The 15,620-nt window shown below is 40.3% G+C and overlaps 1 protein-coding gene across 10 annotated transcripts in view; it reads right to left on the bottom strand.

The window, feature by feature from the left end:
- The window catches only part of NCKAP5 (NCK associated protein 5), a 1,198,715-nt gene that overhangs the window by 843,350 nt on the left and 339,745 nt on the right, over positions 1 to 15,620 (bottom strand). For 2 of the 10 annotated variants that reach the window (XM_085001428.1, XM_085001424.1), the window contains exon 1: positions 7,206 to 7,350. The exons of the other annotated variants lie outside the window; for them this stretch is intronic. In XM_085001428.1, the coding sequence (XP_084857554.1) occupies positions 7,206 to 7,253 (48 nt within the window). In that variant the 5' untranslated portion in view covers positions 7,254 to 7,350. Of the gene's footprint in view, positions 1 to 7,205; positions 7,351 to 15,620 lie in introns of those variants that run through there. 10 annotated transcript variants of the gene reach the window in all.

Below are 15,620 nucleotides of genomic sequence, written 5' to 3'. Positions count from 1 at the left end.
CTGGTTTCCAAATTGGTAAATACACAGACCAAGCTGCTTCTGTCTACATGTCAAAGATTTATTCAGTTTGGTTACACTGGTTACTTCAGCCTTCTAGTCCCCACTGATGCTGCCTTAGTTCATTCTTGTAAAATGGGTTATCAGAATGACCACTGGAACTGTGTCACACACAGCCCGAGACTGTATACCTGGAATTCCTTGCCAAAGGCCCAGAGTCTGTAGCTGGGCTGTTGCCAGTGGCCACTGACCTGACCACAGCTCTTGCATTTGGGAAACTAAATTACAAACATGAGATGCTCACTCTGCTGGACTGAAAGTAATGTTGATGACATATAAACCCAGTCCTTTTGGAGGAAATGTAAAATGGGTTTGCACTGTGTGGGGAATCAGCTGGATCCTGCTGTAAAGCATCGGTTAAGGCCAGGAACCAACTCCAAGGGCTCTGCTGCATATGTGTGATGGCCAGCTGGCAGGGCAGCTGCTGACCCAGCTCACTCTTAGAGCCAGCTGACCACTACTCTCGCAGACAATGCACAGAAAGGTCAAAGAGGCTCTGGCTCTTACTTCGAACAAGTGTGTTTGGTCACCAGGGGTTCCATTGGCATTGGACAACAGACCATGAAAATAATTTGCAGCTTCCCTAATTATGATAAACTCCAATTCCCAAACTAGAGCTTGCCCTCCAAATGGTATTTGCATTTCTTATTCAAATCTCTCCTTGCAACCCTGAATCCCCTCTTTGTATTCAAAGGCTCTCTTTTTGAGAATTTTGAAAAAATGATTTACTCTTTCTATCTGTGAAATAACAATGGGTTCTGAATGGATTTATAATTAAGAGAGCTAGGTATAGATAGTGGTCAAATATGGTTTTGTTTCCCAGAGATGAGCTTATCTGAACAAAAGTAAAATACCACTGTGAGTGACGGATTGTAAGCAACTGGGTTTGATTCTAAGGATGGGTCAAATCACTAGTCCTATTGAGTAAAATATTTCTATTTTTCATTTAGTGCCGGTTCTCTCTGCTATGAAGCCATCTCAGATTTCTGCCTAGCCCTGATAAACCTCAGCACCCGCCCACCCCACCCCGCCTCCCTTGTCAGGATGTGATGTTATCTTCAGATCTTGAGAGAATGCCTTCCTCCGGACCAGGGGCCACATGGGGCTCTGAGACTCATGAGAACAAGACAGATGAGGTCCCTTCTTCCACAGAATAAAATGAGTAGAAATTTCATCCTAGTCATCTTTCCTGAGAAAACACACATGTTCTGTTTTCCAAACCCCAGAATGAGGAATTTCTTGCACAGGCTCAATAGAGAAGACCTTCAGATTTATTTTTCAGAAATCACACACCAGACTACAGAGAAAAAAACCCCAATATATTCTGCAACAATGTGTTCACATTTAGAAAAAGCCTTGGGATTTCTGAGGATGAGACACCTTTAGAAGAGAAAAGAAGCAGCTTCTGGATGTGCAAGATCCTAGCGAACAGAAAACACAGGCTCCTTGAGAATGTCCAACCCTGCATGAAAGGCCGGGGTCTTGCCTCTCCTGTGACACTGGAGTTGCAGGCAAAGGGGTTAATGCCCAAATTAGTCCTAAAAGGAATCCTCACTGGCATTATCCAAAAAAGTTACATTGGGGTCATATTGAAATCACGACATCCTACAGGATTTTTACATCCTGTTTTCCTATATTTATCACTTAGTAGATTTCAGCTCAGTTCCGATTCATCATCCTAAGCTTTGTGTGAGAAAACTCTCATGCCCTGGACCAAACGTGTATTTCCTGGCAAAAACCCAAGCTCCAAAACAACATAGGAAACCTCAAGTTTAAGAAAAAGAAACCTCTGGAGTTTTCTGGTGGCCTAATGGGTTAAGGATCTGTGTTGTCACTGCTGTGGCGTGGGTTCGATCCCTGCTCTGGGAACTTCTGCATGTCTTGGCAGAGGTCAGAAAAAGTAAAGAAAAAAACAGAAAAGAAAAGAAAGAAAAGGAAAGAAAAAGAAGGCTCTAAGGGTAGCATCATTTTATTTGACAAAATCCCTTTCCCTGCCAAACATTTAGTTTTGCATGCCTCTAAGGGCGGGGCAATTCTTTGAGTGAGGGTGAAAAATAACAAGTTTCAAGAAAAGGATTGCCAGATATCCCACTTTCAAAACATTGCTTAAAATTAAAAACACTTTTCTTACACTTTCATGTGAATAATGGAAATATCTTTCTTTTTGCCCCAGAGAGTATATTGTAGAAAAAAAAAAATTGAATGTATTATTTTGTTTTGTTTTCTGTTTCTACTGAGGACGATGTTCCCTTCCATCTGGTTTTTGCCAATTGTTGGCCCTGACAGTTGGCACTTTGCTCCCATCAACTCCAGAAGATCCAGAGGAGTCAGCTCTCCCAGCGTCTCATGATTTGTGACAACCCCAAACAGAGATTTCCCATTAACCCCTGATTGCCTTTTCTCCCCCTGAAGGCATGCACTTCTGCCCCACAAGGTGGGCCTACAGAAGTCGCAGCATGGCATCAACCCTGACTCCCTTTTGCAGGTCAATTTTGACAGTTCAGGAAGGCAGTCAGCAAACTGCCTGAATGGGAGCAGGTGTCTTGGCCGGCGCAGAGTTAAGGCAGCAGGGGCCACGAGGTGGGAAACACGCTAACAGGGGCGGTGGGGACAGGGGCCCCGGGCTTTGTGACCTCTCCTTTTAGAGGCCTCCGTGCACTTTTGACAAGATGGAGCTATTGTGACCTCTCTTTGAGAGGCCTCTGTGCACTTTTGACAAGATGGAGCTATTGTCCTCCTGGGCCTCCAACAGGAGGCTTCAGAGGGAAACCACAATGGAGATCAAAGGATGCCAGAATAGGACCTGGGAGCAAAGGCTCCACGGTCCTGGTATTATTGTGCCTGGGGAAGAGAAGCTGGAGGTGGTGGGGGTCTCGGAGGCCATGATGGTAGAGGGGCTATTGTGTCGTTGATGTGGCCAGCTGTTCAACATTTTGAGTGAGAAGCAAAGGAGGAGGAGAGAATGAATGTAAATTGCCATCGAGGAATGGGTTTGCAATTTCAAACCATGAGGGCTAATAAACATTCACGTTGGTGACCAGGGAATACACATGGTGTTTTAAAGACTCAGATATTTCACAACGGTATATGGAATGGATGATCAACAAGGCCCTGCTGTACAACCCAGGGAACTCTATCCAATAGTCTGTGATAACCTCTATGGGAAAAGAATATGAAAAAGAATGGATGTGTGTATATGTATCATTGAATCACTTTGTTGTACAGCAGGAATGATTACAACATTGTCAATCAACTATACAACTTTAAAAAATGGAAAAATGAAAGTAAAAAAAAAAAATTGAAAGGAGTTCCTGTTGTGGCTTAGTGGGTTAAGAACTCAACTAATATACATGAGTTTGCAGGTTCAATCCCTGGCCTCACTCAGTGGGTTAAGGATCAGCATTGCCACAAAGTGTGGCATAGGTCACAGGTACAGCTTGGCTCCAGTGTTGTTGTGGCATAGACCATGGCTACAGTTCTGATTCAATCCCTAGCCTGGGAACTTCCATATGCTGCAAATGTAGCCCTAAAAAGAAAAAAAAAAAAAAAAAAAAAAAAAAAACAACATTAAAAAAATAAAAATTCAGATGCTTCAGTTGAGTCTCAAAGGCAAACTTGTCTGGATGCAGGGTATAGACGGTGGGGTGGTGGGGTAGCGGGGTTGGGGGGGGACTGCTGATCCCCTTCATTTAACCATGTGCAACACACATTTGGGACCTTCACCCACTGCCTCTTAAGACCAGCATCTTCTCATAAGATAGTATTAGAGGCGGCCATGCAGGATGTCCTAGACCTCGCTTTAATGACTTATTTAGCGAAGATGAGAATTATCTCTGTGGCCAAGTGCCTGACAAATACCTTGGGCGTCAGGCATCCTGATTCCAATTCTGCTGCTAATTGACTCTGAGACTTGGAAAAAGCACTGAAGCTCAATTTCCTTAACTGTCTGTCACACAGGGACAATTGCTCTGTTCTACCTTGTAGGACTGCTAGGAGGAACAAATTAAAAAAGAAATGAAAAGAAAACTTAACCCAAGTATGTAGTAATTAGACTATTCAGACCTCAGGGTTATTCCCAAATAGTAAAATGTGGGGCTCCCTTAGTATGATTTTAATGAGTTCCTCCCACACTGGCCTCTATGGGAGAAGAAAGGGTCACAGGGACTAACGGAGAACTCAAGGGCACAGCTAAGCTGATGTCCAGTTTGCTATTTCCTTCTTGTCCTTACCAGATCTGCAGCCCAGCACTGGGCAAAACCGGGTGGCCCAGACCAGTACCAGGCAAGTGCCCAGAGCGCTGTGATGCAGGCTGCAGTTTGCGGTGTTTGGACATTTCAACTGGAAATCACTCCCCATAAAATCCTCAAATATCAGAACTAGAGGACTCTGTGACCCCCCAGTACTTGTCCATAGGATGTTTTAAATCAATACAAAATTGACCAATCAATGTAAGAGTTTTAGCCTCACAGACATAGAGAACAGACTTGTGGTTGCCAAAAGGAGGAAGAAGGACGGAGTTTGGGGTTAGTAGATGCAAACCATTCCATTTAGAATGGATAAGCAAAGAGGTCCTGCTCTATAGCACAGGGAACTATATCCAATCACTTGTAATAGAAAATGATGGAAGATAATATGAGAAAGGGAAAGTATATATATATGTATGACTGGGTCACTTGGCTATGCTGCAGAAATTGGCACAATCTTGTAAGTCAATTATACTTTAATTAAAAATATATTAAAAAAAACTGTTTTAGCATAGTAATAAAGAGATGGGAAATTTTACCCCTAGAAGGAATTCATGCTGAGGACGTATTTGGTCACAATGAAAGAAAAGAAAACTTGTCCCCTCAGAATACCAACTCAGGAAAAAGCCTTAAAAATGAAGGTAAAATAAAGGACCCTTTCAGCCAAAAACTGAGAGGTTTTGTCACAAGCAGATCTAAGACGTAAGATCTAAGATGTAAGATGTACACAAGCCAGGTAGAGGCGGCTGTTTAGAGTCCCCTGCCTTTTAAGTTTGTCATTGGTTGGAACACAGCTTCGGTCCATAATGCAGCTGTTGGAATCAGAATCCTGAACTGGGAAGGTGTTATGCAACTCTAGAATGTTAGAGGCAAAAAGACCAACTAAGCATATTTCATTCAATATCCACCCCCCCCCTTTTTAGGGCTGCAGGTGTGGCATATGGAAGTTCCCAGGCTAGGGGTCAAATCAGAGCTGCAGCTGCTGGCCTATACCACAGCCACAGCAATGCAGAATCTGAGCCGCATTTGCAATCTACACCACAGCTCCTTAATCCACTGAGTGAGGCCAGGGATCAAACCCACATGGATACTAGTTGGGTTTGTTACCACTGAGCCACAACAGAAATTCAACCTCTATTTTCCAAATAGGAAAAAGAAGGTCAGGGAAATGGGGACAAACTAAGAATAATACACTTAGTAGGGAGATAAGGCTGGAATTGGCCCCACTTAGCTCCATTGGGGAAATGTTGCAGTCACCAAGTAACAAAATTTACCCCATTTGAAAGGCCACAGACTTGATCTCCACTAAGGTAAATATGGTTCCTACTCATATTTCATCTGCCCAGCAAAGTGCATTTTTTAAAAAATTTAAAATTAATTGCCTTGACAATTTAGAAGGCATTGTCAGGTGAACTCATTTACCTATTTGAGCACAATCAGTAGGAGTTCCAGTGTTTTCTATCCCTTTGAGATGGGATGGTACACTCCAGTTTGTTGTGGTCACCACTGCTCCCTAATGTCACCCATGACAAGAGGCCAAAGGTGATTCAGAATGAATCATCATGCTCACACAATTGCTTATCTTAATCATCGATTTCATTCACTTGTCTTATTTCCCTGGGCCATTGGAACATTTGGTTTTGCAATCCCTTCCTTTCCACATGCTGCTTCTATTTTCCTAATTAGTTATCATAATAATTTCTGCAAAGAGTCAACAAACAAAAAGCCTGTATGGATGGCACATTCTTAGTCCTATAGTGATTGTGGGTACAGAGAACTCAAGACACACACACAAATCTGTGGATATCTTAAAAAACAATTGAAAAATACACTTCAAATGGTTGAATATTATGGTATGTGAATTACATCTCAGTAAAAAGTTATTTTAAAAATATAAAGTAAAATAAGCCATTTGAAATTGGGAAAGTGGAACTCACATTTTGAAAGGATCTGCTATGGGCCAGGCAGACTCAAGTGTGTGTGCGCATGTGTGTGTAATTTCATCCAAGCCTCATAGCAGCCTGCCAGTAGGTTTCATTCTGCCCATTTCACAGGTGAAGAAATCGAGGCTCACAGAGCTCAAGCTAACTTAACTAGTCACTTCTTAAGCTGAGATTTGTAACCCACATCACTCATATAGCATTTTCTCCTCTAAAAGACAAGAAAATAAATAGAAATTATTTGCCTTTGGCTTTTTCTGATTGCTGCATGTTAACTCCTTGATTATGAGCAGGAGATCAGATTTCCTTTTCTTAAAAGCTAACCTGAAATATGCCAGCTGATTAAACAGTCTTTCTGAAGTCAAATGGGGCCTTTTTTCTCAAGGTGACACGTGTTCTTTTCTAAATGCAGAGCTGGACCTGCCATTTCTCTGCCTGCTGTCTGTTGGCATTTTTCTCACTTGCCCAATATTCTCCTTGAACTCACCTCAGCTTTCTCCCTCATTCGATATTAGAGCTAAAAGCACTGCCTATGGTCTCTCCCCCTCCCTCTCCCACCCTTGCCTAGATAAAGCAGCATTCAGGTAGCACTGAACTTGTTTATGACCTCCACATTCTACTGCTATGCATGCCTCTAACTATTAGCATCAAAGAGTACTCATAAATGAATTTGTATGGACAAATTCCTCCACTAAGCATTCAGAACATGTGTGCACCTGCATCCAACCTAATCACTCCAGAGCTTATGTTCAAGCACTAATCTTTGGGGAGTAAGGTGGGTGCAGGGGGCAGCCTCAAATAAAACTCAGGCTCCTTGCCTTTTATGAGGATTGGACTGAGATGTGTATGAATGGGCAGCCAGCAGAAAGCATCTGGGATGTAGCCATATCCACGCCACAGGCACCAAGTCTGCATTTACTCACATCACAATCCATTAGCTTCCCAACTGGGCTCCAGTTCTTACCTCTGCTGAAGCAGAAACCTTCACCAGTGAGTGACCTCGCTGGGCCATCAGGATCACTGTGGATGCTCAGCGTGGCCTGGTATAGACTCAGCTCTCTGATCTGACAGCCATGGTCAGCTCTTTCTTCCTTCTTTCTAACAGTGCTGGTATGTTTCCTCCTGCTTGTCAATATTTAACCACCCTGTCAAGTTACATTACATCACCTGTACTAAATCCCACCCCTAGAGTGCCTACTCTCTTCCGTTCAACGCAACTAACCTGGATCAAGTGCCTTCCATTCCTCCAATTCTTTCAATGTGTACTGAGCGTCTATTCAATTTGGCAATGGTTATGGAGAAATGCAAGATCTGATCCCCAGATGGGCAATCCAATGTGTTTTGTGCCATGAAGCTGGAGCACAGAGGTGGGGTGGGGTGAAGGGTCTCCCATTCTAGGACCAGGGACTTTCCAAAGATGCTAATACTCAGAGTGAAATCCCTAATGGGCCAAGCTAGATCTGAAAAAACACAGGAGGACAAATACATGGCCTCTGTCCTTGAGGAGCTTAAACTCAATACAGGGAGGGCACTACCAGTCTGCAGAGGAGCAAGCTTACTTACATAAGGGCCACAGGCAAGGTGCAGAATATTAAACCAGAGGGTAGCCATTTCTCAACTTTTCTTAGAGAGTTATATTATTTTTCTAGTTATTTATTTATTTCCTTTTTAGAGATGCTCCTGAGGATATGGAAGTTCCCAGGCTGGGGGGCAAATTGGAGCTTTGGCTACCTGGCTACACCACAGCCACAGCCACACCAGATCTGAGCTGTATCTGTGACTTACACCACAGCTGTGGCAACACTGGATGCTTAACCCACTGAATGAGGCAGGGATCGAACTCGCATCCTCATGAACACTAACCTGCTGAGCCACAACAGGAACTCCTATATTAAGGTTATGATGTGTTATTTTGATATATTTATAGTATACTATGATTTACGGCATATTATGACTGATAATTACCACCTTTGTCAAGTCACCTAATTCTTTAAGTGGTTGGAAATACAAAGATCTAGTCTTTTAGCAAGTTTGATGATTATAATACAATATTGTTGCCTATGTTCACTAGAGTGTCCATGAGCTCTCTAGGATGCACTTGTCACTGGGTTCATGTTTGTACCATTAAACAACATCAGTCCTAACCAGCTATTTCTGAGACTGAACATTTGAATGAAAATGTCTAAGCAGAGAAAGCTGGCTATAACCTATAGATCCCTTGGTGTTACACATATGGGTGACTGCTCAGATCTTTCAAAGAGCAGATAAATCTAGTGAGTAAAGGAGATTGCCTGGGACTCATTTTTAAGGCCAGAGTGAAAAGAATTTGGTTAATGGAGTACTATTTTTCACTGGTCAAAGGAATGAATCTGGGACAAAAGGGCTTGGCCTCAGGTAAACAGGGATTTACTACTACATATACTTCTAACCCTGCCGCAACTTTTCCAAAGTAAAAATAGCAAAAATTCCTGCCATTTACTGAACAGTTGATGGCTCTTTTAAATACTATAGACAGATTTAGAGAGCTCCTGGGCAATAGGAAGCTGTGGTCTTTCACCCTGTCTGTGATCAAAAGGCTGAAAAGCTACTCACTTTAGGAGTTTTTTTCAATGTTTGAGTTTACCACCAAAGCATAGCGCTCAGATCAGCCCACATAATCTCCTTTCTCCCAAAACTCACTTCAGCTTCATGTCTCAGAGAACAAAGCCCACCATTTATGTGAGAACAGTCAAAAGACCCCCACCACTGGGAGCCTAAGAGACTGCCATGGCAAGTGTCAGAATATTTGAATTGCAAAGCACAGCCCCAGGGATCTCAATACAACTAATTTGGGATGGGTTCCAAACTCAAGAGCATCTCGGCATGGAAGCAGCCCTCATAGTCACTTTCTCAGGCAATTTTCCAGTTCCACATGTACACTTCCCCAAGTGTTTCTAAAGCGAACATTTATAGCCTGTTGCAGTATTTGACTACGAGGTATTTAAGGTTTTGACAAATGCTAACTGACATTGCCACCATTCCAATGAAAACTGATGACCCTGAACTAACGCTCGTGACTTGGTTATGGCCAAAGACATTTTTTTGGTCTGTCAACGATGTTCAGCAGATACTGCTCCAGACCCCTCCTTTGCATCCTAAAAACACAGTGGTTTGATTTCAGTCATTAATAAATCCACATTGCAAGAGGAATCATCCCAAAACTGAAGTTTTTATCACACTTAAGCTAGCTTTTAAAAAAAAAAAAAAAAAAAAGCTAAGATTTTTTTCAGAATCTTTTTTCTTAATAATACATAGCACACTTGGCATTCGGAATATTATACATTATTAATGGAACAGTTGTTACTACTAATTGCCCAATGCCCAGAGATTTCTGGACCCAATTAGGATGGATTTATGCCATTTTTCTTGTAATCCCACTAGAAGGACAAGGTCCTGTATGACCTTTGTTTTCATTTCTTTAGTTTTTAATGGATGTATCCACGGCATATGGAAGTTGCTGGTCCAGGAACTGAATGTGAACCGCAGCTGCAACCTATGCTACAGCAGCAGCAATGCCAGATCCTTTAACCCACTGTGTCAGGCTGAGGATGGACCCACACCACTGCAGTCAGATTCTTAGCCTAGTGGGCCACAAGGGGAACTACAACTTTTGTTTTTAAAGGTAATTTTAGTAAATGATAGCAAATGTGAGGTACATTTTTCAAATGATACCATTAATATCATAGGTGTTAAGATAACTAACTACCATCCCACGGACAATAATCAGCAAGTATGAATGACATTCCTAAGATGTCAATTATGAAGAACTTCATTTTTCAAAAGACAGAATATTTAAAATGGACTCTGCTTACCTCTTATGCACCCAGCTTCATAAAACAGAAGAAGAAAAGGGTTGGAGGGGGGTTCGTTTTTAATGAGTCGTCCTAAAGTTCCAAAATGAAACTCATTGCAACTCATTGCCCCAAAACCAATTTAACTGTCTTCTATTTTAGAAAGAAGATGTGATTATGTATTCATCGTGAATATAGACAAAGAACTGGAAGCCTCACTATGTGACCCTGGGCAAGACACTTTATCTCTGTGATGAGGAGCAAGGTCTGCCTACTTCTTATGGGAGGTAATTAAGGAAAGGTGATTGGTTATTGAAGGTACACATGGGCCTCAAGTATGGCAGGCAGTACTGGACCTTTTAATACTCAGGTAACACAGGACATATTCAAGGTCACAAAAGAGTTCTTCTCAGTTGCTATGAACTGTCCCAGTTTGCCCAGAACTGGAGGTGGGGGAAGCACTCCCAACAAGCATCACTCTGCATGCTAACACCAGAAAAGTCCTGGAAGGTCACAGGTCAGCAACTCAATTCACTATTACTCAGTTCATATTAGAATTCCATCCTGGGAACTGACTTCATATTATATGATCAATTATTTTGCATCTTGTCTGAACCCACAAATTTAGATTCTTCAAACTTCAGTTGACTTTTTGAAGTAAACATTTAGAGCCAGGCCTAAGAAATAATATGGATACTCAAGGTGGGTGAAAAGTTTGAAGTAAAAAAAATGAAATGTATCCATCAATTATAGAGATTTTCTTTTTTGAGAGGTTCAGAAACTTAAGTCCAAAAGCAAAATTGACAAAAAAAAAAAAAAATCCAGAAGGTCTTTATAACCTTGCTACTGCTCCAGGTGTGTCCACAGCTTAGCAATACTGCCATCAACAGAGTTTGTTAGAAACGTACAAACCCGGTACAAACCACTTCAGACCTGCATCAGAATATGCATTTCTCTCTCTCCCTCTCTCTCTCTTTTTTTTTTTTTTTTTTTTTTTTTTTTTTTTTTTTTTTTTTTGGCTGCGTTGAGGCACATGGAGTTCCAGGGCCAGGGCTCTCATCTGAGGCGCAATTGCGACCTAAGCTATAACTGGGGCAAAGCTGGATACTTTAACCCCCTGGGTTGTGCCAGGATTGAACCTGCGTCCTGGTGCTGCAGAGATGCTGCAGATCCTGATGGGCCACAGTGGGGACTCCTTCAGAATCTCCATTTCTCTAAGGTCCCTGGGTCTCTGAGGCCATGACAGTTGAGAAGCCCTGTTTTAGGATTTGTTTAAGCCCTGTTTTAGGAGTTGTTTAACCTCCATAAAAATGTTTGATAGAGTTATAAAAATAAAAACATTCCTTCAACTCAAAGCATTTTGGTGAAGGAAATGAAAGGCATTACAGTAATTTATGCTTTCTGTGCCTTGTGAATTTCAGCTTCATAGTTGAGGAGGCCATAACATGCAGTTAAATTCTGAATGAGGCCAATGATTCAATGGTTTTCCTACAAAGAAGCCTGTAGTATGCAAGGATCCACTTCAAAAGGTAGAGTGGGGTGGGGAGAGGGGAGAGTCCCCCTGCACAGTGACCATGCTCTGTTCCTGGCGTCTCCCTGAGTAGGGGATCAAGCCTTGGATGAAGCCTAGGTTTTAGGTTTAAAAGGAGAGACCAGTGGGAAGGGGAAGAATGGAGAAAGAGCAAGCTTCTGACATATAGGTCAAGAGGTCTATTTTGGGAGAGAGGTTTGGGGCACCTAATAAACAACCACATGGGGATGAACTTGCTATTTGGATGTACTAGTCTGGGACTAAGCAAGTTACAAAAGAGTATGTATAGGCTTTCTTGTGAAATAACTTGGGAGCCGTCAGCATAGGGACTGCATGAGATAATGAGGGGATGAAGGATCTTATGGAAGACAGTCTTCCAGGCCTAGACGGCAGAGGAAACAAATGCCCTTTAGCAAAAAGGAAGAAGGAAGGCAAAGCAAAACTAAAGTTAAAGCCAAAGTAAAACCTAATAAAACAAGTGTGATAGGAGTTCCTGTCGTGGCTCAGTGGTAAACAATATGACTAGTATCCACGAGCATGTGGGTTCGCTACATGGCCTGGCTCAGGGGTTAAGGATCCGGTGTTGCTATGAGTTGTGGTGTAGGTTACAGATGTGGCTTGGATCAAGAGTTGATGTGGCTGTGGTGTAGGCCAGCAGCTGTAGCTCCAATTCAACCCCTTGCCTGGGAACTTACATATGCCGATGGTAAGGACCTAAAAAGACAAGTAAATAAATAAAAAGTAAAATAAAAAAAAAAAAGTCTGATAAGTAAAGAATAACTTGAAGTGAAATCTAAACAGATGACAATATAACAGAGCGAAATGCAATAATATAAAGGTTTAAAAATTTTGCTTCACAAAATAGAAGATGAATATTGCAACAGCAAATAAAACAGGAGTCCGAATCCAAAGTTCTAAGTAATTCAAATGGGGAGCCAGGATAGTAAATACAAACTTTTATTTCTGTATGTACATATGGATATTTTGTACCTTATGAATAGGAAATACATAGCCTTCTTTTTCCCAATGGGACATAAATTTACAGAAAATGATTAGGTATGTGTCTGAAAAGAAGACACCAAAATTCCTTGAAGTGAATGAAGAAAGGAAAAAACAAGAAAAAGAAAGAAAGAAAGAAAGGAGGAAGGAAGGAAAGAAGGGAACCATAAAGTTCTAAGTGCCTGTCAAAAAATAGTCTTCTGAGAGTGTCTGGTGTGGCATATTGGGTTAAGAATCCAACTGCAGCAGCTCTGGTGCATGGGAAGGTGAGAGTTTGATCTAGTACCCTGTGCAATGCTTTATAGGATCCACTGTTAGCATAACTATGACACTGCAGCTACAGCTCAGATACAATCCCTGGCTGGGGGAACTTCCATATGCTGCAGGTGCAGCCATTAAAAAAAACAAAAAACAAAAGTCTTCTAACTAAACCAAGCATCAAAAATGCAATAAAAATACAAAGTTCAAGCTATTTAGACATAAATGTAACAATCAAGAATGCTTTATTCCTAACAAAACTGGGATGATGCTGAATTCACAAGAAAATGTATAGCTTTAAATGCTTTTATTTAAAAAAAAAAGAAGAAGATAATTAACTACTCAACCTAAGGAATTAAGGAACCTAACAAAATAAATTTAAAGAAAAGAAGGATTAGAAAACAAAAGTAAAATAAGTTGGCTAGTGACCAATTTATATATTAGCTGATTCTATAAACGTTTACTGAGCAGTGCCTAGGAGCTGTTTTTTTTTTGTTGTCTGGTTTTTGCTACTCCTCTGGATTCAGTGGATGTGGCAGGAAAGGATACACAATAATAAATAGATCAAAAAACTTAATAGATGAATAACTGATGTACATATTCCATCCTCAGTGAGAAGGAGCATAACTCCCTACTCTTTAAGTACAATATGGAAACTTTACTTTGCGGAAAAGGGAAAACACTAATCAGCAACATTATCAAGAAGAACATCAACAGTGATAAATCCTGTTGATAGTGTGTAGCTTTGATATGATGTGGTGAAAATGGCCCATCACCACTCTGGGGTTCCTCCCCAAATGCCATAACCCCAGTGTCATCATGAGAGAAAAATCAGACAAGTTTCAAGAGAAGAGGATCCTACAAATTACCTGACTGGTACTCTGCAAAGTTACCAAAAACAAGGAAAGACTGAGAAACTGTGGTAGCTGAAAGGGGTCCTAAAGAGTCATGGCAAACAACCAAAGGTCAGTCAGTGCAGTATCCTGGATGGGATCTTGCAACAGAAAAAGAACATTAGGTCAAACTAAGGAAATGTGAATCAAGGATGATCTTTAGTTAATAATAATACCTTATTAATTGAGACCAACTAGAGGAGGAAACTGGATGTGGAGTATATGGGAATTCTTTGTGCTAGTTTCTCATGTTTTTCTGTAAATCTAAAACGGTGCTAACAAATAAAGTCTATTGGAAATTTTAAAAATAAATAAGTGATTTCAGATAGTGACACAAATTGTAAAGACTGTTGGAGTTCTCAGTGGCATAGTGAATTAAGAATCTGGTGTTGCCACTGCAGTAGCTCAGGTCCCTGCAGTGGTGCGGGTTTGACCAGGGCCCAGGGAACTTCCACATTCTGTGAGCATACTCAAACAAGCAAACAAACAAACAAAGGAATTTAAAACAGGGTAATACAACAGATGTGCATGTGGAGGAAGGGGGATCAGCAAAGTTTCCTCTGAGGCATTGAGCTAAGACTCTCAGAATGAGGGAGGGTACGCCTTGTGAATATCTTAGGGTAGATGTTCCAGACAGAGGGACAACATCAGAATAAAAAACCAAGCAAGCAAACAAAGGAGCAATTACACTGAAAGCTGGTTATTCAAAAAGACAAACAAAGTAAGCAACACTGGCATCCTGAGGAAAGAAAAAAAGTGAAAATACATAATACGGAGACAAAGAAATAAGACAATGAATAGGGAAATAATTTGAAAAAATGAGAAGATTATGTACAATTCACTGACATTGCCTTGGGAACTGAACACTTTTCAAGCAAAATATAGATGACTAAAAGTAATAAGACTGGAGAAAACAAAATGAAAATATTGCTACAGCCTATTTTAAAGTAAGCAAAGAAACGGTTGAATTTCACCAAATTTTAAGTGATAATTATTATTTAATTTAAACTGTCTCAGAAAAAGAAAAAAAGTAAAAAGCTTTATAATTAACTGTATTATAAAGACAGTGTAAAGACAGTATATCCTAATACTGAAGTCTAATAGACCTAGCATAGAAAAAGGAACTCTAATTTTATTTATAAAAGTAAATGTATTAAATAGAACGTTAGCCCATTGTATTCAGTCTTATAATAAACTATGACCAAGTATAGTTTATTTTAGTTGTATAAGGATGAGGCAACCTTAAAAAAATCTATCAATTTATATTAACAAATTAAAATAAAAATATATGATTATATCATTATCTGCAGAAAATCATTTCCTACATTTTTGCAAGAATTCTTGACTTTAAATAAAAAAAATATCAGCAGAAGCTTCCTAAGCATGAGAAAGTATTCATATTGAAGTCATAAATAAGGATGTCCCCTATCATTGCTACACTTTTCAACATTGTTTTAGAGTAGCTAGCTGATGCAATAAGATGTAAAAATGAAATACATAGACAAATATTGGAAAATACTATTTAAAAACAATAATTATTCCTGAAATTGTATATATATGGAACATTTAAGAAATATAAAAAATCTCAAACAGTTCAGAGACTTTATTGAGATATGTGAAAATAAGATAGATATAAACAAACAGTAGTGCTATTTATACTATACACTAATCAGAAAGAAAATTAAAATAAAAATATCAAATTTTTTTTGAGAAAGAGAGAAAAAAAATACCTGACTATACATCATGATTTGATTCATCACAGAAATAGTGTTATTTTTAGGGGTCCATAAATCCAGGTATCCAGGACTGCTGAGGTGCCCAGGTACCAAAGGGACATAAAAGAAACTAGTACTGCCTTTGGTAGAACC

The sequence above is a fragment of the Sus scrofa genome, chromosome 15, assembly GCF_054392235.1.
Source record: "Sus scrofa isolate SSC_HxYL_T2T_F1_AM1 chromosome 15, Sscrofa_HxYL_maternal_Yorkshire_Landrace_v2.0, whole genome shotgun sequence".
Classification (NCBI taxonomy): Eukaryota; Metazoa; Chordata; class Mammalia; order Artiodactyla; family Suidae; genus Sus; species Sus scrofa.
This window is presented reverse-complemented; position numbering and strand designations above follow the sequence as displayed.